This window comes from Paramisgurnus dabryanus, chromosome 20 (genome assembly GCF_030506205.2).
Source record: "Paramisgurnus dabryanus chromosome 20, PD_genome_1.1, whole genome shotgun sequence".
NCBI classification, from domain to species: Eukaryota; Metazoa; Chordata; class Actinopteri; order Cypriniformes; family Cobitidae; genus Paramisgurnus; species Paramisgurnus dabryanus.
Window position 1 is genome coordinate 20178161 of NC_133356.1, and position 25430 is coordinate 20203590.

At 42.4% G+C, this 25430-nt stretch overlaps 1 protein-coding gene across 2 annotated transcripts in view; it reads right to left on the reverse strand.

Moving 5' to 3' along the window:
- Positions 1-25430, reverse strand: part of atrnl1a (attractin-like 1a) — a 273803-nt gene that overhangs the window by 112315 nt on the left and 136058 nt on the right. Inside the window, exons 23-26 of one of the 2 annotated variants that reach the window (XM_065296956.1) lie at positions 23880-23932; positions 14014-14108; positions 12051-12129; positions 3615-3772 (exon numbers count right to left, since the gene is read on the reverse strand). In XM_065296956.1, coding sequence (XP_065153028.1) covers positions 3615-3772; positions 12051-12129; positions 14014-14108; positions 23880-23932 — 385 coding nt within the window. Of the gene's footprint in view, positions 1-3614; positions 3773-12050; positions 12130-14013; positions 14109-23879; positions 23933-25430 lie in introns of those variants that run through there. The other variant, XR_010547040.1, reaches the window with a different exon arrangement.

The window sequence follows — 25430 nt, forward strand, 5'->3', positions numbered from 1 at the left end:
GGGTTAACTCCTTCCACCCTAAGGTTTAGGTGGCAGCAGTCTCTGCCTACCATACTCCTTTGGAAGAATGTCATGCTACCAACTGAGGTTGTGGAGACCATATCATTACTCCACCTTTAAGGTATAGGTGGCAGCAGTTTCTGCCTACCATACACTTCTGGACTCTCTGAGGGCAGTCTACATACCACGCCACCTGAATGTGGCAGATGCCCCTTCGAGACAACAGACACCTCCGATAGGAGTGGAGACTTCATCTAGATGTGGTGAACCACATCTGGAAAAGGTTTGGACGCGCAGAGGTAGATCTGTTTGCATCCCAGGACACCACACTTTACCCACTGTGGTTTTCCTTGGTACAGGCGTGGCCGAGGCTACGTCTGTATGCCTTTCCCCCCTGGTTGTGTTTGTCCTTCCATGGGGAAACTTTATTCCCTTAAGTGGGAAATTTTCACCTCTTGGTGTTCAGCTCATCTGACAGACCCAGTTTACTGCCCTGTCGACGTAGTTCTGAGGTTTCTGCAGGAGCGTTCTCTGATGAGTTTACTCCTTCCACCATTAAGGTTTAACGGCAGCAGTTTCTGCCTACCATACTCATGTGGAAGGCTCATCAGTGGGTAGACACCCAAAAGTGGCTCGCTTTCTTTGTGGCACTCGCAGGTTGCGACCTGTTAGCCGCACTAGGGTGCCTACTTGGGACCTAGCGGTCGTGCTGGAAGGGCTCTCGTTGGCTCCGTTCGAGCCACTTGAGACTTCGCCAGATAGGTTTCTGGCCTTAAAGACTGTGTTCCTTCTGGCTATTACTTCTTTAAAGCGAGTGGGGGACCTTCAGGCCCTGTCGGTATCCCCGACATGTCTTGAGTTTGCACCTGGGATGGCTAAGGCTTTTCTACACCCAAGGCCAGGTTATGTTCCCAAGGTGCTGAACAATGTGCCGAGGCCCATTGTTCTGCAGGCCCTTTGTCCTCCCCCATTCAGGAGTGCGGACCAGGAAAAGCTAAATTTGGTGTGTCCTGTGTGAGCACTGGATACATATGTTCACAGGACTGCTCAGTGGAGGAGTCCAAGCAGTTATTTGTGTGCTTTGGTTCACCTAGAAAAGGTTTACCGGTGACCAAGCAGACTTTGAGCAGGTGGATAGTGGACGCTATCTCACTGGATTATGAACATCAGGGTATACACTCACCCGTCGCTGTGAGTGCCCACTCTACTCAGGGTATGGCTGCCCCTAAGGCCTTAGGGTCAGGCGTTTCGCTCCAGGACGTATGTGATGCGGCCGGTTGATTTTCACCGCTCACCTTCGTCAGATTTATAATTTAGACCTAGACCCCTCTTTAGGGTCCCAGGTTCTTTGCCTTGACTGTGTTCAGTTATACACGCTACAGGCATTTGGTAGTATGGAAGCGTGGGCATCTCGTTCCCCAAAGCGTTGCTATGGCGACGCAGCTCGAGTTCCTCGAAAGGGAACGTCTCGGGTTACGTATGTAACCCTGGTTCCCTGAGAAGGGAACGAGACGCTGCGTCTCCATGCCATACTCCCTGCATCCCTGCAGGCACTTGCTTCGGCACTTGGAAGCGAGTGTGTTTGTGTGGGATGCCTCCTTATACCCCTGGTCCGCACGGCATCACGGTCAGTATCCAATCATCAAATTATTGATTATGTTTTACACGTGCTTCAGATTAGTCACGCCGAGGCGTTCCCCAAAGCGTTGCTATGGCGACGCAGCGTCTCGTTCCCTTCTCAGGGAACCAGGGTTACATACGTAACCCGAGACGATTTTCACACTGTTAACACTGTTACATTTCTGTGACTTCCAGTAGTTCACGATGACTAGATTTTAACAACAACTTTAAGTGACTATGTCTGAATTGAACAATTGCCATTACAGTTCATGTCCTACTGTACACTGTAAAAAATGCAGCATGAAGTCAATTCATCCTACTTGGCTTGTAAAAAGTTGACATAACTTATAAAATCAAGTTGAAATTGTTTAACTACATTTTTATTGGACATTTGGTATAATGGTAAAATGGTAAATGGACTTGAAATTGTTTAACTACATTTTTATTGGACATTTGGTATATTGGTAAAATGGTTAATGGCTTTCAACAGACCCATGGCCATCCAAATCGCTTTACAAGTTGCCTCACATTCACTCACTCCTTTATACACCGATGGCAGTGTCAAACATGCAAGGCGCCATCCAAGCCGTCGAGTCATTTACTCTCACACAATTACCAACAAGCAATTCAAAAGTATTGAACTTTAGCAATAAAACCAAACTTTCCTGGTTTATCTTAACAGTACATTCACACGGGGCGTCGGCATTAATGCTTGACGAAGGGCGTGTTTGAAGTGTGGCCAACAGCCAATCACAGTGGCAGCAACACATGCCCCTCTGTTCTCCAGTCTTGCATAAACGTAATTGGCTGGCTCTGCTCTAGGTTATTTGCATAAGGTCATCTTATTGGCTGACGCATGCGTTGGCACTTGAAAAGTTGAGAAATGTTCACCTTCTGCCGCGAGCAACGGCAGTGACGCGATGCAGACGAATCCATAATTCAGTTCAGCAACCTGTGTGAATGTACCAGTGCAATGGGTTTTTAAAAGAAATAAGTCAACTTCAGTTTCATAACTGAGAAGATTGAAAGAATGAGGACATTTTGTACAGTTGTCATCATTTTTAAAGCACTTAAAATAATTGATGAGAACAATGCAGATGTATGGATCATTAAACATCATATTTTGTGCTGAACACATAATGGTTTATGCTCAGTTTTATTTAGCCACGATGGCTTTAAGAGCCTGATAAAGATTTGCAGTCAAGGATGATATTTACAATTGCTGTCGTTTCATTATGAAGATGGAAATGAAGATATAGGTGATGATGATGCTGTTTTCGTTTGCTAAAAAAAAATGTTATTTTAGAAACTTTCTGTTTATCAAAGTTTTCGGAAACGGTCAGAATGGATGACCGACTAAACGAACAAGTCATCAACAATAACTAAACTGTGAAAAAACCTCTTAAGAAATGACAATATCAAAGCCTTTATTTTTCTGACAGTAGCCTAATTGTGTATAGAACAAAGGATCAGATAAATAAATTATACACCATAGATCAATACCCGTTTCCTTTTCACTCCAACACAAAATCAATCACTCTAAATGATTACAACACCTTCATTTTCCTATAAATAAAAACCATTTGGCTTGTAACCAGTTATATATTAGCATCCAGAAAAACTAATCTCCAGACACAGCAGACACAAACTGAAAGTGAATGATGCTTTATAGTCATTTTGAAACTTTCCGAAGATTTAGCTAAATGTTTGCATAAGCAATGCATCCAAATATATAAAACCCTTATTTGTATATGTAACAAGCCTCCTATGTGAATGTATATGAAACTATATACAGTATTTTAAATATATAAAACTTTTTTTACTGATATACTATACTTTTACCTAAACTAACCTAAGCTCTCGCATTCATTTTATACATTAAGTATAAAAAATTCCTTTTAACATTAAGTAACATTGAGAAATAAGAACAGGTGGCTTTAGAAAAGAACTACGTTGCACATACCGATACTGTAAATGTGGGTTGCTGATCTTACCTGTATTTTGATTGGCCATGTAAAGTTGCTGACGTAGACATGGAAAGTGATGTTGGGATTTGCAATGAAAGAGAATTTCTCATACGAGAAGCTGTCTCTGTACTCTCTGCTGTTAGTCTTGGACACAATGGGGAACTCCTCTCCTGAGATCGTACCCGCTATACAGGGTAAGAACACAGGATCAGCATACTGTACTGCGTGCGTGTCTGCAAACAATGCTACTGTAATATGCAAAATCCTGTGTATAGAAAAGATGACACATTTCTATCAACATTTCCACTATGAAACATCTGAATAATATAAAGAGGTTTCTTTCCTGCTCAAAAAATCATAAACAGTTTAACTTCAAGACCACCAAAGAACATCTAAGAGCTTCTTGATATTCTCAGATTTACAAGTTCACAATGAACATATGGTCTGTCACAATACAGCAATCTCTGACCACAAATAAACAAGCACATCAGTCAGTCTATATTTATGTTTCCCTGATGACCCATATTTCTGACTATTCCATTAAGTACCATAGAAAGAAGAAACTAGTATCTATTCATCACCATGCAAAATTGACTTTTCCAGTAACCTGATAAAAGTTTTGAGGAAAGCGTTAAATATTTACACAAACATGCTCTTGTAAAAGTGAAACTTAACATAAACATTATCTGAAGTGCTATTTTAATGACTTAATGGAGAAGTAACACTGTGGGGTCTGGTTTATCCAAGTCTACAACAATATCTTTACTTGTTCATTATCCACATCTGCTTGAATGTTTTTAAAAGTAACACAATTCCCTTAACCTGTTAAGTTTAAGGCCCTGCGCAGGACAATACTTATCTTAATTGAAATCACTAAACATTTTCTCAATGCTCCAACAAACTGATTCAAATTGCTGCTTGGTAGTCTGTTCAGACCACTTATTTCTTTAGTTCCCTTTCAGTCGGTCACTACGACGTCACGTCGTGACCGACGAATTGGGAACTCGCTTAGAGAGACCAATCTGCTTCGTACTCTACTAAAACGCCAATGAACTTGGCATTGAGATATTTGCATAATGCTGGCGCCGCCCCGCCAGGTGCGTATATAAGCCACAGGTGCAAATATGGAAATTAGCTTTTTCGCTTCGAAAGCCGGCATTATCTGCTACTGAGAAGCTACTCTCTGCTCTTCTGGGAACGGTTGCTGAAGTTGATTGACAAGCAGTACTGACACAGCGGACGCTCGCAGTATTCCACTGCTCTGCATCTTTTTTGTTTTGAGTTTAGTGTGTGCGATGCCTCTCCCTGTGCACATCATCAGCTGAGCACCTAAGAGTGATTTCCCTAAAGAGTGATACGTGAGAGCTCTGTGTCTTTTTAAAGACAGCCACTCTCTCGTATATTCGGAGATCAGCGTCCTTTTCAGGATAGCTTTTCCTCCGTGCGATCTTGGATGCGAGAAGTACAGGGATTCCAGTGACGGTCACGAGCGCTGTCTTCGTGCTATGGCATCGAGCACTCCGAGGCTGCGTTCGTGGAGAGCTTTTGCTCTCTCTGTGAGAGCATAACCCTCTTGGATTGCGGAGACGACTGTCGTTTCTACGGGAACGGCGTCCGCGCCTTTGCAGTGCTGAACGCCGCCGTGGTGCGGCTGTCAAGCGCTCGCAGGACGCTCTTCGCATCACTACGCTGAGTAGGACGGAGGATGCGTCCTTCACCTACCGGCCTTCTCATCCTCAGCCGGTTGAGGCTCCGGTGGAGACTGCAGAGTCGTGTTCTGCGATTTCTGCCGAATCCATTGGACCTCCTTCTGGTCCCGTCACTTCTACAGCATCAGAGGGGTGCCCATTTTTTTCCCTCCGAGGCAGAGTCGTCCCGGAGATGGCGGCCGTGCCCGCTCGAGCGGCGGAAACGGTAGAGTTGGAGGGGTTAATTCCTCTCCGCCCGAACCGTCCCGCCCACATGATTGGTACTTCGGAGCTGCCCGGGCCTCTACGGTCCTCACCTCCTGTGCCTGCCTTTCCCGACGGCACGAAGAGCTGACGTGATTTGCGGCCGTCTCGGCCGTTCAGCTTCACCCCTCATCTCCCTCACTAACGGAGCCGCTAAGGGGGATCCCTTCAGTTGAGCGGGGGGTTGCGATGCAGCTGCGTTCCTGGAGGGACCACCCAACCCTTCCCTCCCGTGTTTGTATAGACAGTCGTCCGGTTACGGGCGCTGCCCATCAGGCATGCGGAGACGCGGCTTCAGCCCTGCACGCATTAACGTACTGCAGGTTCACCAAACGAAGGCTTTAGAGATATACGAGGGAAGCCGCGACCTTCAGTCGTGCGATGTCCACCACAGAGTTCAAGATCGCCACCTTTGGCTATGTCTGGCTTATATGACGGAACAACTTCATGAATGCTCCTGTCTCACAGACCGGCCTCTTCGGCGAGCCCGGGGAGTCGTACAGCTCCGCTGCGCAGACTGAGGCGATCTCCTAGGTCGTGCCCCGGCGGATGAAAGCTGCCCTGGTCCACCAACGCCGGCTCCTCAGTCTGCCTCTCGCCGTCGGCGTCCTGCAGCGGCCACCTCCGTTCCCCTCCTCGGACCCCATCTCGGCAGCGCAGGGGAACCGGTCGTCAGCAGCTCGCCCCGCCCGCTTAGCCGCTTCCCGTGAAAATCGGGAGTTTAAGTGGCCAGAGACGGGCGACCCGGAGTGGCAGAGGATCACTCTTCAGGAGACAGTGATTCGCTCCTTCCCCCGGTAGAGGGTCCCTCAGCGGGCTCAGGTCAGTGTCTCACACACACATACTGTAGATGTTTATGCTGTTACAGCAGTCGCACCGGCAGTATCACCTGTCTCGCTTCGCTGCCCCACCGCGGGTACTTCGGTAGTGTCGTTAATTCTCCTCGTACGGTCCCGGGATGCTTCGCTTCAGTTCCCAGCCCGTCTCGTTGGGTTTTACGCACTATCCGCCTCGGTTACGTAATACAATTACCGGCACTCCCCCAAATTCTCGGGCATTCGTTTCACTATAGTGAAAGCGTCCGATGCACATGTACTGCGTGCAAAAGTCGATGTCCTGCTGGCGAAGGACGTTTCGAGCCGGTCCCTCTTACCGAGAATGATGATAGGGTTTTTCCAGCCTTTATCTCATAGTACCCAAAATACGCGGTGGGTTACGACTAGAGATGTTCCGATACCATTTTTCTCGTCCCGATACCGATTCCGATACCTGGGCTCAGGGTATCGGCCGATACCGAGTACCGATCCGATACCAACGTGTGTTTTTGTATAATATACAGCTGTACATACTACTAGCCCTGTATGACTGGAAATAACTGTTTTATGGTGTGCTTCAGACTTATTGCTGTATAAAACATGAACAAATACATACAATGAACCACAGTATTTTTATTATCTGAAAGACATTTGACAATAATATTTATTTTTCCTATGAGAAAATCAGCCACAAATCAAACACTGTTAACTGAAAGGGTATTTTAGTTTTAGGAATAATTGGAAAAAATCTGCGGAATTCTGCGGGATGGTTTTAAATTAAAGAATTTAAGCTATTAAATATTACAACATTTCATCCAAAATAATTACTTTTTAAAGGCTTTAAATTAAAATGAATACACCAAGCCAATGAGTCCTCTGAATTAAACTGGACCAACATGAACCAGATAATGTGCATGTCAAGATAGAATTATAGTTTGTAGCCTAAAATGACATATATTATTGTTAATATATATTATAGCAGAATAAAAAGCTTGTGTTAATACGTTCTTATTATGAATTAAGCACGTATGAAGATAATTTCATCATTTTTACAACGCAATGTAAACTTTATCTTAACATAACAAGAGCATTCGTCTTGTAAACTGATTTGAAATGATGATGTGCTGACTGTCGCGTCACATAGACGACAGAGACAAGTAAGATCTGAGGTAAAACTCAGTGGTAAGTTTTATTTCATCTCATATATCAAACGGTTCATGCTCTTGTCATTAAAAACAATCACAGCAAACAGCACACGCAGGGTTTATGTACTTATCAATGCTGCTCACAAACGTGCGAGGCTATGTGTACTTGTTGTCAATGACAGTACTGGTCACTCACAAACGGGCTCAAACGCGGGGTATGTGTGCTTGTCAATCACGGGCATTAAATCCGTTGAGTTCTCCGCGGAAATCTGCGGGCGCGGATTACGTTGAGACATGTCGATGTTTTATTAGTCTGAAATACTAACAAACAGCGGACATACGGCTGCATGCTTTCATTCCTTCGCCGCTCTAAGTAAACAATGGTTGCGTCACGCATGTGGTAACTTCCTGGTGTTCGCATTCAGAGCCGCGAAGAAGAAATGAGTTTCGCTTTGCATAACTACGTTTATTAAGAAAATGGTATCGGATCGGTACATGGGGTCAAGTACTCGCCGATTCCGATGCCAGATTTTTTTGTGGTATCGGCCGTATTTCCGATACTGGTATCGGAATCGGAACAACTCTAGTTACGACCGATTTATTTACGCACCGGCTCTACAAATGTGATCCTTTAGGATGAGACGCCGAGGCTCGTATTTCAATATTCAGATCGGTTTGCAGCATAGACCTGTAGACGTGTACTTCATGTGTCCATCTCCCCTCGCCTTAGACCGTTTTTCGCTCTGCGTTCATGGAGTGGACATACTAATACTAAGTACACCATTCGAGCTGTCTCTCTCTCTCCGTGTCTCCATGTGCTAGTCATGGCATTAAAATCTCAGAGAGAGAGAGCGTTGTTCGCATTCTGCTTATATTTACGTCAACTATAATGGCTCGTTCTCGGCAGACGTGCGCGAACACAGAGATTTAATGCTTCAGCATCTCGCTCGTTTAAGTCATCAGGTCAGCTGGGAAAAGCGCAACTTTGCCCCGTGCAGAGGATCCTTTTCTCAGTATGGAAATAGACTCGATCGATTTATTGGCGTGTTTTACAAGAGCGCGCAACCAGTCAGTTCTGACTTGCCTCGGTTTAATTCGAGGGAAGGACGCGGTCCCTCTGAAACAATTTCAGAAGCTCCTGGACATATGACAGCATGCTGCGGCTGTGACACTGCTCGAGCTGCTTCATATGGACCGCTTCAGCATTGGTTTTACGATCGAGTCTCGAGGAGAGCGTGGCGCAACGGCATACACTGTGTAACCATTACACCTGCGTGTCATTTCAATTTTACCCCGTGGCAGACCCAGCATTTCTGATAGCAAGATATGCCCCTGAGTCGGGTCTCCTGGCATTATGTAGCACATACAATGCCCCCAGCACGGGATGAGCAGCCACGTATGACGGGCTTGCAGTCTCAGGGGTGTGCATAGCACCCCAACTGCCGCGAGCGGTGCGCCGTATATCTGGGACTTGTACGCTCCGCTTTGGAGATGCAAGGGAAGGATGTATTAGCCGACACCGACAACATTGCGACTGTTGCGTTATTTACCGTTAAGGCGGTTTTTGCGCTCTCGTCACCTGTCGCGTCTCGCTCGTCATCTCCTCCTTTGGAGTCAGAAGCATCTGAGGTCCCTTTGTGCCATTTACATCCCGGGTTCGCTCAATACAGCGGCAGACGCGCTTTCCCGAGCTGCGCGCCCCGGTGAATGGCGACTCCACCCCCAGACGGTCCAGCTAATTTGGAAGAAGTTCGGTCGTGCGCAGATTATATCTGTTTGCGTCGCCGGACGATACCCACTGTCGCCTGTTTTATTCACTAACCGAGGGCAGCCTCGGCGTGGATGCGCTGACACACAGCTGACCGCGGGGGATGCGCAAATACGCATTCACTCCAGTGAGCTTGAGGCAGGACGAGGAGAGCCTTTTATTAGTCGCCCCGTACTGGACGACCAGGAATTGGTTTTCAGAGTTAATGCTCCTCGCGACAGCCCCTCCCTGGCGAATTCCCCTGAGGAAGGACTTTCTTTCTCAAGGAAGGGGCACATTTTGGCACCCGCGCCCCGACCTGTGCGATTTCCATGTATGGTCGTTGAGCGCGCGCAAGGTTTAGGTGATTTATCGCAAGCGGTATCTAACACCATCGACGCGGTACGAGCACCGTCCACAAGACGGGCTTACGCGCTTAAATGAAACCCTTTTTCGTCACCTGGTGCTCTTCGCAACGCGAGGACCCCAGAGAATGCTTAACATTGTGCTTTTATATATCTTCAACACAGGTTAGATGGTAGGCTGTCACCCTCCACCATTAAAGTTGATATCGCCGCTATTTCTGCTCATCACTCGCTTATTAACGGCAGATCAGTTGGCCAGCATGATTTAATTATTACGTTTTAAGAGGCGCTCGCAGGCTAAACCCCTCGCGCCCTCCCTCTTTCCTTCTGAGACCTGTCCATGGTGCTGAAGCCCTACTACAGGTTCCGCGTTCGAGCCTTTGCAGTCTGCGAGTCTGAAGTTTTTGTCAATGAAAACTCTGACCCTGCTAGCATTGGTCTCCGTGAAGAGAGTAAGGAATTTACATGCATTCTCTGTTGACGATTCGTGCCTTCAGTTTGGTCCTGCTGTCTCACTGAGACCCAGACCAGGCTACGTGCCCAAAGTTCCCACCACTCCCTTCATAGATAAGGTGGTGAGCTTGCAAGCGCTGCCCCCGGAGGACGCAGACCCAACCATGGCTTTATTATGCCCCGTACGAGCGTTACGCATCTACGTGGATCGCACACAAAGCCTCAGGACCTCAGACCAGCTCTTGTTTGTTATGGTGGCCAGCAGAGAGGGAAAGCTGTCACTAAGCCGAGGATGTCTCATTGGATAGTTGATACTATCGCCCTTGCTTATAATCTGCAGGGCATTCCTTGTCCATTTAATTTGAGAGCTCACTCTACTAGAAGTGTTGCCTCATTTTGGGCATTCGCTCGTGGTTCCTCGCTAACAGACATCTGCAGAGCTGCTGGTTGGGCGACACCTAATACGTTCATTAGATTTTACAGTGTTCGTGTCGAGCCTGTCTCCTCTCGTGTTCTTTCCTCGTTAGGGGAAGCACAGAGAACAGGCTCGCAGGTCGGCTTGCAGCCTCCGACTGCTGCTCCAAACTGAGCTCAGTATGGAAGGCCATCAAGGCAAAAACGCGTAATAATTTGTTTTGCCTTCCTCCGCTGCCTTGGCAGCCTGATGTTGCGGAGCATCCGCTGCCAGCCTCTCACTAGCTGCATCCTCGCGAACCTGTGTTTGGCTCGGGCATCCACATTGCGTCCCACCGGGTTCCTTTGAGAGTATTTTTCCGTGGGGTTAATCCTACTAGCCCACGTTTCCCTCAGCAGAGCACTGCTTTGCTTACACAGCCACGGCTGTCATTTATACATCAACTACGGTTGACTTCCGCCCACCAATAGCCCTTAACGGGGCGGTGGCTTCCGCAGCGTCCCTATACCGCTCAGATAGGGCGCTTCCCAGTCGCTGGCACTACTGTGGGGTTAAAGGAACATCTAGTGCCCGGCCTTCTGCCTTAAAACCTAATTCTCCTTATCCTTAAGTGGAACCGGAGGGCTTTACGCAGACACTGGAAGAGGTCAGCCCTCAGTGGCATTTTGGTAGGGATTCCCAATTCGTCGGTCACGACGTGACATCGTAGTGACCGACTGAAAGGGAACGTCTCGGTTACGTATGTAACCCTCGTTCCCTGAAGGAAGGGAACGGAGACGTCACGTCCCGTCGCCACAGGGCTGCTCCCTGCTGTTTATCGGCCGGTCACACTTTCCGGCTTTCTCAGCGAAATGAAGCTAATTTCCATATTTGCACCTGTGGCTTATATACGCACCTGGCGGGGCGGCGCCAGCATTATGCAAATATCTCAATGCCAAGTTCATTGGCGTTTTAGTAGAGTACGAAGCAGATTGGTCTCTCTAAGCGAGTTCCCAATTCGTCGGTCACGACGTGACGTCTCCGTTCCCTTCCTTCAGGGAACGAGGGTTACATACGTAACCGAGACGTTTTTAGATAATGTTCCTCGCTTTTCCTTGTTTTAAACATATCATAAAAATCTGACTTTTTCCATGTTTAAGTGCAATAACTGGGTCCACAGTCCTTATATCAACCAAGAAAATGTGATAAAGAACAACCCAGTAACTTAGTTTTGGTAAACCATTCTCTACAAGCATGTGAAAAAATAGGTCATTAAATTTGGCTCCTTGTGATGTCAGATGGGGATAATGCCACCCCTTAATCTGCACTATCCAACCACAGCACTGCCATTTAGTGCAGAGATCAGCTCATCTGCATTAAAAAGGAAATAACCCAAAATGGCTCCCACCTACAAAGTGGCAGTTTTAACATGCTATAATAAATTATTTATATGGTATTTTGAGCTAAAACTTCACATACATACTCTGGGGACACCAAAGATTTATATGACATCTTAAAAAAGTCTTGTGAAATGTCTCCTTTAAAATATAATATGTTATACAATAGCAAGACATGGTACTGTAGCACAATACCTGTGGAGCCTAGAGACCATGTGATGTTGAGTTTGAAGTTGTTGGAAGCATTAATAGACATATCCAAGTTCTTGTTGGTCTGAAAAATGAACAGCATGATGATTTAAAACACTGAAATAGATGGATAAAGTAATTCTTACATTAATACTTTTCATATAGAAAAATTTAATGACAGCTTAAGGGGCCTTTTTTGAATGATTTTCTATGGGCAGTAAGCATTATGCGCAGTGTTTATGCACGCCGAACGCCTTGCGTTTTTTGCCACCTGCCACAGCACGCTATTTTGAAGGAGCGCTGAGAGCAGAAAAGCGTCCAATGTCATTCGCGTCTTTCCATTGTTAATTCGAATAAGGGAAGAGGCGGGCCTTCCGTTGTGATGACAGAAGTTTACAGTTGTTTGGAAAAACCGGAGTTTGTATTCATGCACTCTCACCTGCGTGTTTGTGCACCTCTTACCCTCAATCAAGGTCAGAACAAGCGCCCTCTTTATAAAGTTTCTGCTAATATGACAGCGAAAAAACGCTCATGGTTCAATTATGATTGACAAGACAACTGACTCTGTGGTTGCCTACAGTAGCAATATAAAAAGCTGCAACGCACTGCTCTTTTTTAAAGTGACCAAAAAACGCAGTGTGGCGTGCCTTGCATTTGCACGCATTTAAAACGCATTTGGTGTGATTGGCCCCTAAAGCAGCAAAGATTTTCAAAAAGTTTCAACATTTACAAATAATTTATATGCAGATTATTTCGAGAAAAATACCCTTTTTCATTCTGTATTAATGTTATTTGTAAAAAAAAAAACATATTATTAAATGGAGATTTTTAAACTGTTGTAATGTACAAAGTATACATTTGACAAAGTAATGCAGAAATACAAAGAGAAAGACAGTACAAGTCAGAAGAAAAGGTACAAAAGTTGTAATGGAACCAATGTGGTACAGATATGTACCTGTGGGCGCACTTAAGGGGATCGCACACCGGCCGCGCAGCTCAGCTCAGCGCCGCGCAGCGCCGTTCTAAAAAAAATCAAACACATTGTTTTCTATGAGTATACGCACACCGGCGCCGCCCAGCTGTGACTCAGGAAGTTAGCAGGATTTAATGTGCACTTCCGGTTTACAATACCTCTGAGTTGTCCTAGACGCGACTCGACGCGGGACGACACTGAGCTGCGCGGCTGGTGTGCAACCCCTTTTACACTATCCAAATCAAACTATGCCTGGGCGCGTTTGACCCCCAAAGCCTGGTTCATTTGACTAGTGTGATCGATCTGTCCACGGTTTCACGCCCTGGCCGGCTTGCAGAGGTGGGCTCGAGTGTGGTTCACTTGGGCTCAGGCGCAGAACACTCACCCACTCACCTTCATCTGGCTTCGTAAAAACCTTCTGATGCACGCAGCAGGGTTACGTGAATGTATGAGCTGCACACGTGACAGATAAACTAAGCAATATGATGGCACGTGAGAGGGCTGTGTGTCATCGTGCACCAAACAACTCCGGATAAAAAACACAGACTTAACATTATGATGGGTTATAGTGTTAAAAGAGCGCTTTACTTCCTGCTTTCTTCAAAACAATCACATCCTAATGGCGAAAGTGGCCTCAGATCAATAAAAGTACAGTGTTAGTGTGTGCTTCTAGGGGAGTAGGGAGGGAGGTACAATTGGGCTGGGTGACAGTCTGGTTTGGATAGTGCGAGTGCGCCCTTTGAGGTACCAATATGCACCTTTTAGGTAAAGGTGTACTTTTGAAAAGGTACTGCCCCAGTGACAACATTTGTACCTACTTGTTCCTTTTTTCTGAGAGTGTGAAATGGTGCCCTTTAAAAAGGTCCTAATATGCCCCCTTAAATACAAATGTGTAGTTTATAAAAGGGGAGTACCCTCCAGTTACAGCTTCTGTACCTTTTTCTGACTTGTTTTTGTGAACACACTCCATTTTGATTCAGATGTGAACTTACTCACCTCTTCCGGTGTTGCCATAAAATTAATGGCTGTGTAGTGCTGATCATCGTCCTGAAGAAGACTGAAGGTGAACTGATAGTCAATCAGAAGATTATCTAGTAAAGTGGAAAATAGAAACCACAAACCAGATTTACAACAAGAATAAAACGGGCTTTAGCTGAAAAAAATAAGAAGAACACATGTTCAACTACAGAGTTTGAAAAAACGGTTTATGCACATGTCAAGGCAATGATTTAGACTGAGCTATTCTCCAAAGCCAAATAGAAGCTCTTTGCAAGAAAAAATCAGTTGTGACTCGTGACTTTTTGACAGTTCACATCTGCACAAGCAACCAGGGGTCACTGTGTCTGATTCAATTGTAAAGACGACATGTGATTAAACAGCAAAACATAGTGAATCAATGAATGAGTATTGACTTGATTGTCCAGTGGGTCAAAATTTATTTTAATAAAAAAAAACCTAAAGTGTCATTGACATGATTGCATAAAAAGATGAATATGTAGCTTGACACACACACACACAAAAAAAACATGTGTGTGCTGTGGTTCATCCAATTTGTCTTTCATGCACTTAGAGGAGTTTGCTGAAAAAGCTATGTTGCATTTAATGGATTCTGCCAACAAACCAGCATATCTAAATGGCCTGAGGCTTGGATTTTGTGCATTTGAAGCAAAAGTATTTGATAAACGTATACTACGTGCTAAGAGCATCTAAACTCTTCGTTTCAGTTCACTTTACATACTTGGTTTATCTGTACAAGTATATTTAAATTTATGCATTCGGTCGATGCATTTGGAAGGGACTTACAATGCATTACAAGGAATACATTTTTCAGTATGTGTTCAAACATATGGCTTTTACACTGCTAACACTATGCTCTACCACAAAGCTACTTTACAGAAGCACAAGTAGGTGGTTCAGCATGGTAGATGTTCACAAAAAGCGAGCAAAACTAAACAAATAGCCTAGATGGCAAAATTATCAGTATCATATCAAAGTTACAATCTTAAGCTTATCTTTTTCTCTATACCCTCACTCAATAAGTTGTTAAAAACTTAGAGATTATTGCCGTTTCTCTCTCTTGCTCTCCGTTTCTCTAATTCTTCACTGCAGGGATATACAGCAAAGCCATGTTTATCCCCTACGGGTCATCGCTAAAAGTTTTTTTTATGCACAGTAAAAGACAAAAAAGAGCAGAGAATCCAAAGAGAGATCAACAGGCAGTTTTGGGCTGTGAGATAGATGTGGTCATGTATATGTCGCCTGAGAGTACAGTACACTAAACGCAAAATCTAGATACAGAATCCTGCTGTGATAATGTTTATACTTTTAAGTTTTGTTGGTTTGTGTGCTTTTACGACTGCATTTGTGTGTGCGCCTGTTAAAGAGTTCACCAAGTATAATAAAACATGACGATAAAAACAAACAACCGCCAATTCGCTTTTAACATGTTTGCTTTCATTCTGTAATAAAACAAGGCAATTAATTGCATGAATTCAAGCAGTAAATTAAATTACCCCTCGAGAGAAGTCAGAGAGCACTTATAATGTGGTTCTTTTGTGTTATCCAAATCCAGCACTTCTGTGAGAAAACACGTGTTACTATTCGATTTATTCTATACATCACGGCGGATTTAAAATCATATGAGCTAGAAACATTTTGTGAAATATTTCAGCAGTCTAATAAAACATACTAAAGAAGCCACCAGAGGACATTCACATTGCAACCAACAACATGACGTGCTCTGTTTATGAACTGCATTTACTTTAAATACATAACCTAATAAAGTCATTATGATGGTTTCAAATAACCATCTTGACAACCCAAAGTACATTTTCCTTTAAACAATCTGCTGAACACATTTCATTTTCAGGTTCAGAGGTCTGAAATGAAGCAATAACTGAAAAACATCCCTGGTAAATGGGATCTAGGCATTTCATTTACCGTCTCCTACTGTACCATAAACGTTATCATCCTCAATTTTGGAACACCTTGTTGGTGGTAATGAGAACTGCAGAGAGTTAGGGACATCTGGAGTCATCTTTTTAGAAGCAGTAGAGAAAATATCATGCTGATTTTAAATAATAACTTGATGCTCAATTGATTCGCATGTGCCTCTGAAGGCACCAAGCTAAAATTATCATCAAATGTGGTCTTTTTGCATAAGGTTTCTGTACTCAAGTTTTGCAGTATGCTATATATATACTGTGCAGTATAAAAATTAAAAGTATGAACTGCTTGCTTCGTAAATTACCTACTTCCTTTAAAAAAGTCCTTATATGCACCATTTAGACATATAAATGTATACATTTGGTACAAATATGTCCCTTTGATGTACCAATATGCACCTGTTAGGTACTAATATGCACTCTTTGTTACCATTATGTACTTCTGAGGTACTAATATGAACTATTTAGGTGCAAAGGTGTACTTTTTGAAAGGATACCACTCCAGTGAATGCTAGGGTCCATTTTTTATCATTATTTTCTGACAGTATACAGCCAGAGCACACTTGGTAAAGCAAAAGCAATTTTAAAGGGAGCAACAGTTACATCCGTAACCCAAGACGTTTTCATTTGTCAAACACAACTATGCAAAAAATTATTTTGGTTTGAATCAACATTCGCATGCAGAAGATATAAGCATTTAAAGTGAACAGTTTAGCACATGTGCTTAAAAAGTTTTTATGATATTATCCTACACTACACAGGGAATATTATGGATTTTTTCCCCCAGAAAATGTCTTGCATAAAATAGATTCAAGCACTTTCAATGACCTGTATATATGTATGTCTATTTTCAAAAACTTCCCAGGGCCTTAAATTTTTGTCCCCAGATTCACAAACTTTCAAGGATTTCAAGGACCCGTGGGAATCCTGTATGTTTTATATAAACATTATTTCTACAATACTGTTCATGATGCTTTTTCTTTTTCTATATTTCAAGGTTGGTTAATTTGATGTACTGTTGATTAGTTTAATCAATGAGTCATATTTTGTAAAAAAAAAAAATCTGATTTTATATTCTGCGCCTTATGCTGCATGAAGAAACATTACATCTACCACCGGCTACTTTTATTTCATGTTTCTAAAGTGCTACAGAGGCTTAGATATTACATTTTTGGTAGACGTTGACAATTCTTAGTATTTTTTCTGAAAACCCTCAGGAGATAAGGGTATTTATTCTAGAATAACATAGGTTTTAGGAGTTTTAGGAGTAAATGGGTCAATAAGTCAGACTGTCTCTGCTGTGACCCGCTGACAGGTGTGATGGGCGGCTGCGGGACGCAGCTATGGATCCTCCAGTTCGTGGACATCAGAGGCTGCATCCTTCAAAGTGACCAGATGACCTTCAAAAGATCCAGCCATCAAATTGGGACACAGCTTTTGTGTGCAAGTACACATCTACCTTTCTAAAACTATTTAGCTGTCTAGACAGAATGCCTGATTAGTTCTTGATGAGGTGCTTGAGGACGTTTGGTTGTGTCTGTCCGGCTGGTGGAACACTTCAGGATGTTTTATATGTCTAAAATAGTAGTAATAGCTTTCATTTGGACAGAAGAAAATTGGTTCTTGTCAGCTTAGTGGGTATTAACACAGAAATGTCTCATTTGAAGTGTGTTTGACGTTAATGTAAAATAAGGTGCACTTTAGGCCCAAATCACATCACTGGAAGCTTGTTTACAGCCTGACTACAATAGAATATGGTAAAAATAACTCAAGTCTGACATGGACTTTTAGTTTCAGCAACCGTTTTAACTATTATTAATAATATTTAAATACATACATACATACATACATGCATAAAGTGCAGAACATATATGGCAATGTCACTGGAAGTCATAAACAGTTTTATAAACAGCTATTTATTTGTAACTGAAGTAGAATTAATGAATGAGACATTTCATTGAACCCTTATGGTGAGTTGCACTATCGGCATGATTAGCATTACCACGTTTCACGGTCCTTAAGTTTAGCCTTGCGATAACAGACATTAGTGCATTGAAGGCGGCTGGAATTAGCCTGTCACAAAGATGAAGCATAAATCCCACTCAGTGGGTAAATGTCATGACGTATCCCGCGGGAACTAGACTTGCCTCACATGCCGCTAGCTTCTCTTCATGGCTTTAATTGGTCAAATTAGCGAGCGCATCCACCCCGCATATTTGGAGTTGGACAGCTGAATGGCTGCACACCTGTGATGAAAGCCACACTGACAGACTGAAGTCAGCAGCGTTTGTGTGAGATAACAGTTGTATGCTCGGAGCGAGAGGTGCTGCTTGTGGTCGCCGGGCTGTTTGCACGTGTTTGTGTGCTGGAGAGATAGTGGCCCAGCTGCGGTATGAATCCTACAGTTCACCATATAAGGAGCATGAAATGGAGAAGGGGAGTTGCTTTAATTTAAATTTACCAGTATTATAACCATAGACATGAGTGCACACAGAGGTTAATCTACCTAAGCGTGACTGACAGAAGATACCGTCAATGCTGGCAGATCTGGCTCAGCATTAAAGGAATGGTCGAACGGCAACCTCTGTAAGTCCTGACCCTGAACTTAGTGGTCAATATAACAATAAGCCATTCAAGGTTGTGAGCTGCAGTGAATTTACACCGAGTAAGCGTATCTAAATCTTCTTTTACAACACTGTCAAAAAATGGTCAAAAAGTGGTGCCATATGTACATTTAGTACCGATGTGCACCTTTGAAGTATTAATATGCACTCTTTTGTACCAATATGTCCTTTTAAGGTATTAATATGAACTCTTTAGGTGCATATTTTAGGTGAACTTGTTGAGAGTACCGCCCTGGGACAGCAAGAGACCATTTTTTTCTGACAGTGTTGTAAAACGGGGGCGGACCTTCCCGGAAAAGAGATAAACCTTAAACCGGCAAAAATATTTGATCAGCTATTAGTTTTCCAAATGTGACATAATAGGAAACAAAAAGCTGTTTCACAAGAAAAGCGCATTATTACATTTTAAATGTAATAACACATACAAAAGAAATGTTCACCATAAAAAGCATGCATTACTAAGTAAAAAATGCCAATTTTGTTACATTTAACAGACCAAGATGACTGCAACACATTACCTCGGGTGACTTATTGCTTTCATAAAATGGAGTAAACAGCAGTGCAGTGAAACCGATAACAGAAAAAGGCATGCACTGATAATAGCAATAAACAAAACAAACAAATGGTTTACTGAGAAATGTACAACCATAACTTGTTCTAAGCTTCCAAGCAATGTAGCAGCTTGGCACATCACTTTGAATACAGCTCAGCCAAACACAATCTGTTTTATAATATGTAAAATTTCAGATGAAACTAAATGTTGGAATGAGTTTGTTGACCACAGGAAGATGCACTGGGCTATCAATCATGAAGTAATATATGAGCATTGTGCTACAGAGACTGGAGGGGAGGTCACAATGTCCAATCATTGGTTTTTCAGTTATAAATAATGCATTGGTAATGAATCCTCCTACAGTATATACAGGGAACAGGGGTCCGATTTGGTCATAAAGGCTTTGCAAATGCCTCGCATGTGCTTTTAAAGCGACATGCAAGTCATCCTATGTGCGTAATTGCACCAGCTTTATTAATCATAACACAAACTACTTTCTCACACAACAGCCCAAGCACCTTTTGAAGGTCCCTTAAAGGGATTGTTCACCCAAAAATGAAAATAATGTCATTAATGATTTACCCTCATGTCATTCCAAACTCATAAGACCTCCGTTCATCTTTGGAAACACAGTTTAAGATGTTTTATATTTAGTTCGAGAGCTTGTTGACCCTTCATAGAAAATCTATGTACGGTATACTGTCCATTTCAAGAAAGGTAATAAAAATAATTAAAGTAGTCCATGTGACATCAGTGGGTCAGTTAGAATGTGTTGAAGCATTGAAAATATATTTTGGTCCAAAAATAACAAAGATTACGACTTTATTCAGCATTGTCTTCTCTTCCGCGTCTGTTGTGAAGCGCATGCCCGAGACTAAAGTCACATGACTGCAGTGACGCAGATGACGTGTTATCCTCAGACATGTTTGCAAAGTTTTTTTTTTTCAAATTTGCAGCGTGTGTCTCCCTCAGACTGTAAATGAAGCCCGGGCGCCCAAAAAAACAGCTGGGGCGCACCAAATAACACGTCAGCTGCGCCGTATGTCATCCGCGTCACTGCAGTCACATGACTTTAGTCATGCGCTTCACAACAGATGGGGAAGAGAACACAATCCTGAATAAAGTCGTAATTTTTGTTATTTTTGGACCAAAATGTATTTTCGATGCTTCAACACATTCTAACTGACCCACTGATGTCACATGGACTACTTTGATGATGTTTTTATTTCCTTTCTTGACATGGACAGCATACCGTACATAGATTTTCAATGAAGGGTCAACAAGCTCTCGGACTAAATATAAAACATGTGATCTGAAGAAGAACGGAGGTCTTACGAGTTTGGAACGACATGAGGGTGTGTCATTAATGACATTATTTTTATTTTTTGGTGAACTATCCCTTTAATTTAAGCTTACGAGCAACAAATATCATAGGTGTCCAAAAGACAGCAAAAAATCATGTGTTTGAACAAAGTGCAGCTAAACAACTAAAACAACTATAAGGAGCCTGTGTGGATATCTGGTGCTTATCTGAGACCTTGTCATCAAATGCCTTTTGTATAGCTGAGGAGGTTAGTTTTAACCATTCAATGTTGACACTGGAAAAGTAAAATCAGTATATAAGACAGGTTTGGTTGGTCAGATTTGTTCTAGGAAAAAGGCTTTTCAGTTTTCCTTCAGTACAGACCAAGTTTATTTTTCCATTTTATAAACCATCCATGTCTATTTCTCCTGAAATGATAGTTGTGTTCTGTGGCTGTGTGATGTCCTGCACGTCTTGGGGTCAGCTGAGGAAGTTTTTACTGATCTTCACTGGTGACAATTACTGTAACCAGATTAATCCAGTTACTGATAGAGCTGTAAGACTGCCATCTAGTGCTCCAAACCTTAGGTAAGAATGCAGTATGTCCATATGATAGGAAGAACCAAAGTTGGAGTAGACCCAGAAATGTCTGGGTATACAGCATTTGACCACAAAATCAAAAAATAAAACTTTAGTGTGTTAAATGTGCAATAAATGGTGCAATTCCACATGGTCCCAATCTCAAATGAACCTGAATTATTTATTTATTTATTCTGGGGGAAGGGAAATTCAAATGTGCTGGATACAGAAGCAACTGTTTGGAAATCACTGTACTTTACTTCCTGACTCAAAGGCATGTCTGCTCATTCACCCCAAAGAAAATATGCCAATAATTTCCATAGCACAAATGCATAACTTCATGACTCCCTAAATACACAAACATCTGTAAAGAGATGCCATGAACCTCAATCAACACAATCAAATTTGAAACCTTCTCTTATTCTGTACATGCATGGTTTATGCCTTAAGAAAATATATTTGTATTTAGCAACCATATCTGCAAATAAACCCTATAAGACAGATGGGCACATACAGCAGCAGACAGAAGCCAACATGAGCAACACAAGTAGTATTCTACTGCTGAGTTGCCCACTTGAGCATCAACAGAGATGAATGCTTGTGTGATTGCACACTGATGAGGGGTTACAGGGAAAACGCTTCCATCTGCTCCGCTCACCATGGATTCAGAATGTGCTGTAAATGTTTACCATGGTGAACACTTAGAAGGGAGTCTGAGTGCATGCAGTGAATAATACAGGTAATATTTGAAAGTGTGTGTGTGCGCGCGCGCGCGCGCGCGCGTGTGTGTGTGTGTGTGTGAGAGAGAGAGAGAGACAAGGTAATACGCATACATATTTGCAATATGTTTATGATGATTTTGCTATAGCAATACAAAATAGAGCAACATTTTGAATATCATTATATATTAATGTACTTCATTTAGCAATTAGGTTTGCTAGTTTCTGTTCCTTTTAAGACTCACGGGTACAGTATGTTACCATAATACAAACACTAGCAGTTTTTATAAAAATTTTATTAGCCAAGTGGCTAACAATTAGCAAAAAGTTTAACAAATGAATACATTAGTTTACATTATAAACAAATTTCCCCATGCTGCCTTGCACGCACATTTATTCAAGCTGCAAGTGTAGCATGGAGACCATGGACCAAATTTTCCCCTCAAATAGGGAACCAATCACAGAACGTGAAGGGAGCAGCAAGACGATGATGACGTCTATGCGACACACCGAAGCAGTTTGTATATATCTATGGATCCAACATGGCAGAAGACATGAAGTTACCTTTCGATGCAGCCTTAGATAGTGTTCTAAGTCGTTTTGAAAGAGCGACTTTTGGCGTTAAACAATTTCATATCCAAGAAGGATGTGGTCGATACCAATTTCTGTTCGGTAGTCCCGAGGCCTGGATGAGCGCAAAGTGGCAAGACATGTAAGCCACAGCGTTTTTTAAGACCAACCTGCTAGGCATTGTCGTCGACGAAGTCCATTTAACTTATAAATGGTAAGTGGCATTTATTAATATCATATCGTCATTTGGTATAATAAAAACGATTGGCTATGAGCTACGTACTGACGAATTTGATAGACATCAATAAACGTCTCTGGGCATTCGTAAACCACGCCTCAAATACAAGAAAATGAGCATGTGGTTCCCAGACCACATCTCATTCTCTATGGCCTCGTACACACTGCAAACATTGGGAGTGACAACCGCATTTAATATTTCGATTTTTGAGGTAAAGCATTTGGATTAATTTCAGTTTATTATCGGATTTTTCTTGTTTGCTGTTTTTTTTTTCGTGCAAGATCTGGCAACACTAGTCAGCAAACACTCGTGCCTCTGTCATTTTCTGCACCGTGCATACAGAAGACTTTTTCCCCATGTCCATGAATTAAACAATTTATTAACTACTAGTTCAGTTCAGTTATGTACAGTACACACTGTGCAGAGTTTCTGTAAATGCGGTTGTCACTACCTGCAATTTGCGGGAGTTAATTTCGGTTGTAGAATGCGGTTGTCAGTCCCGTAAATTACTGAATTGTGTGTGTACAAAACAGGATTAAGGATTACAAGGGGAACTAAAATCCGAATTACTATGCAATGTTTACAGGACCGTTGAGACTGGTCTGGTGTTAGCCAGGCTACAATTGCAAGACACTTTTATTTAAATTGACTTACAGTGCATTCAAAAGCTTTACTTTTGTGCAGCTAATGCCATACTCTACCAACAGAGCTACAGTACACAAATGCTCCATTTCTATGAATGCGACATTTAGTTGAATCATCACTTTAGGTCTCTGTGTCACATGCAATAGTTTTGTTAAAATGTATGTAGATGAATATTGCTGTTGCATATATATAAATGCTAATGAATTATCATTATCGTTCCCTATGCTCATTTATTTAAAGCAAATGTAAAACTTATTTTGCAAAGGGGCTTTGGTTTAAATGATTCATCTGATTCAGGAGGACATCTTAAGTGTCCCCATATTTCTAAAAAGCAATTTACTGAACATGTTCAGGGAATAAAAAACATTATTAGCTCAGCATAAAAACTATTTAAGCAATTACACCAATAAAAAGTCCTAGTAAACCATATATACTTGTGGGGACATTTTGAGGTCCCCATGAGGTAACAAGCTTATAAATCAAGCATGATGATGTTTCTTGAAAATGTGAAGTAGGAGAAAGGTTGGGGTTAGGGTTTGTGTTAGGGGAAGGGAATAGAATATACAGTTTGTACAGTATAAAATGCATTACGCCTATGGAATGTCCCTACAAAACATGGAAACCAGAAAATGTGTGTGTGTGTGTGTGTATAAGACAGAGAGTGCAAGTGTTGAAATGTAGCTTACAGTAGCATGTTCCTCTTAGTGGGTTGCCAAGGTAGCGGTTTTCAGAATCACATCTGCGGTACACAAACAAGAAAAAAACTTTAGCTCACAAACACACTGTATCTGGAAACTTGTTCCCTAACATCATGTAAACCTTTCTGCGATGTCTTCTTCAATGTTGTGTGCTTATTAAAATAACATGATAATAACAATAATAGGACTAGTTGGTATCAAAACATGTAGCATTTTTGGCACTAAGCACAGATAATACTGCAAGTGTATAGTTGTATTTCTCTAGTAATTGTTCCATATGCTGGAGGTAGTAGTTATTTTGAGATGATTATAGTAGACAGGCCGTCAGGTGCTCTTGTCCTGTGAGGCCTGAGGTAGATGATGAGACCACACTTCAACTCAATTCAAACTGACAAACTTTACGCTGTGCCAAAAGCATGTACCACCTGACTCTCTCAAGATTAGAAAGCTACGTGTGAGAAGAATCGAAAACTTAATATACAGTCTTGCTGCATGATCAACTTACTGATTAACTTAATTATGGTTAACAAAGGATCTTGCAAACAACAACATACTGTAGTGCATCACGATTTTAATCTTGTGCGCTGTGAGAATGTAATGTAATATCCAAAGTAATTGGATTTAGTGCCTTCATGCTATCCTGCTAAGTTGCTTTTATTGCAAGGAACAGAAGCAAACATTGCACGTTTCATGTGTACGTCAAATCACTTAAGACAGAGAAAATAAACAGCATGGAGTGAGAAGCGTCACTTCTGCAGTGGAAAGATCTGGATCTGCCATCAGGCATCAGTAGGTACGTTTAATCGTAATGAAAAGTCTTCATGTAAACACCTTAATCAATACAAATGAGGACAATTGGATGCAAATTTGGATCGTATTGAAGGGGGTGGTGTACTCCGGTCTGTGATCCGATCAGCAGGAAAAAGTATGCATGTAAACACGTGAATCGTAGTATTTTCTAAATGTGATGCAAAAATACCTTGTGCACATGCGCAGAAGAATTGTGCTCCAAGTTCATGCTAGGGGTGTGCAAAAAAATCGATTCACATTTGAATCGCGATTCAAGCTTTGCCGATTCAGAATCGATTCATAGCATTCCAAAAATCGATTCATACAATTTTTTTAATGCCATGTTACTATTGTCCTGAAATGAGTTTATCTCAGTATTCCCATAGATGGCGCTGCGTCGTATTCACTCTGACGCCTGCACACTCTTGTCACAGTGTTTCCCACACATTGACTTTACTTGGGCGCGCTGCCATGTTATATTAACAAGCGCCCAAGTATATCTGGCAAACTTTTTTGTTTTTCTGTGATGACGACACTCTTTAATAATGACATTTTGTGTGCGACATGATGAGTTCGGTATGCGTTCACGTGCTCTCGGTTTCTCAATGAATAGGAATGCGACGCGAACAAGCTCGTGTCACATTGTATCCTTCATGTTTCTGAACTTGAGCAGAGTTTTAACATTAGAGGAGTTCATGGAGCACCCGCGGCCCGTATGGTTCCGGGTTTGTATTTGAAATGGTCAGTCGG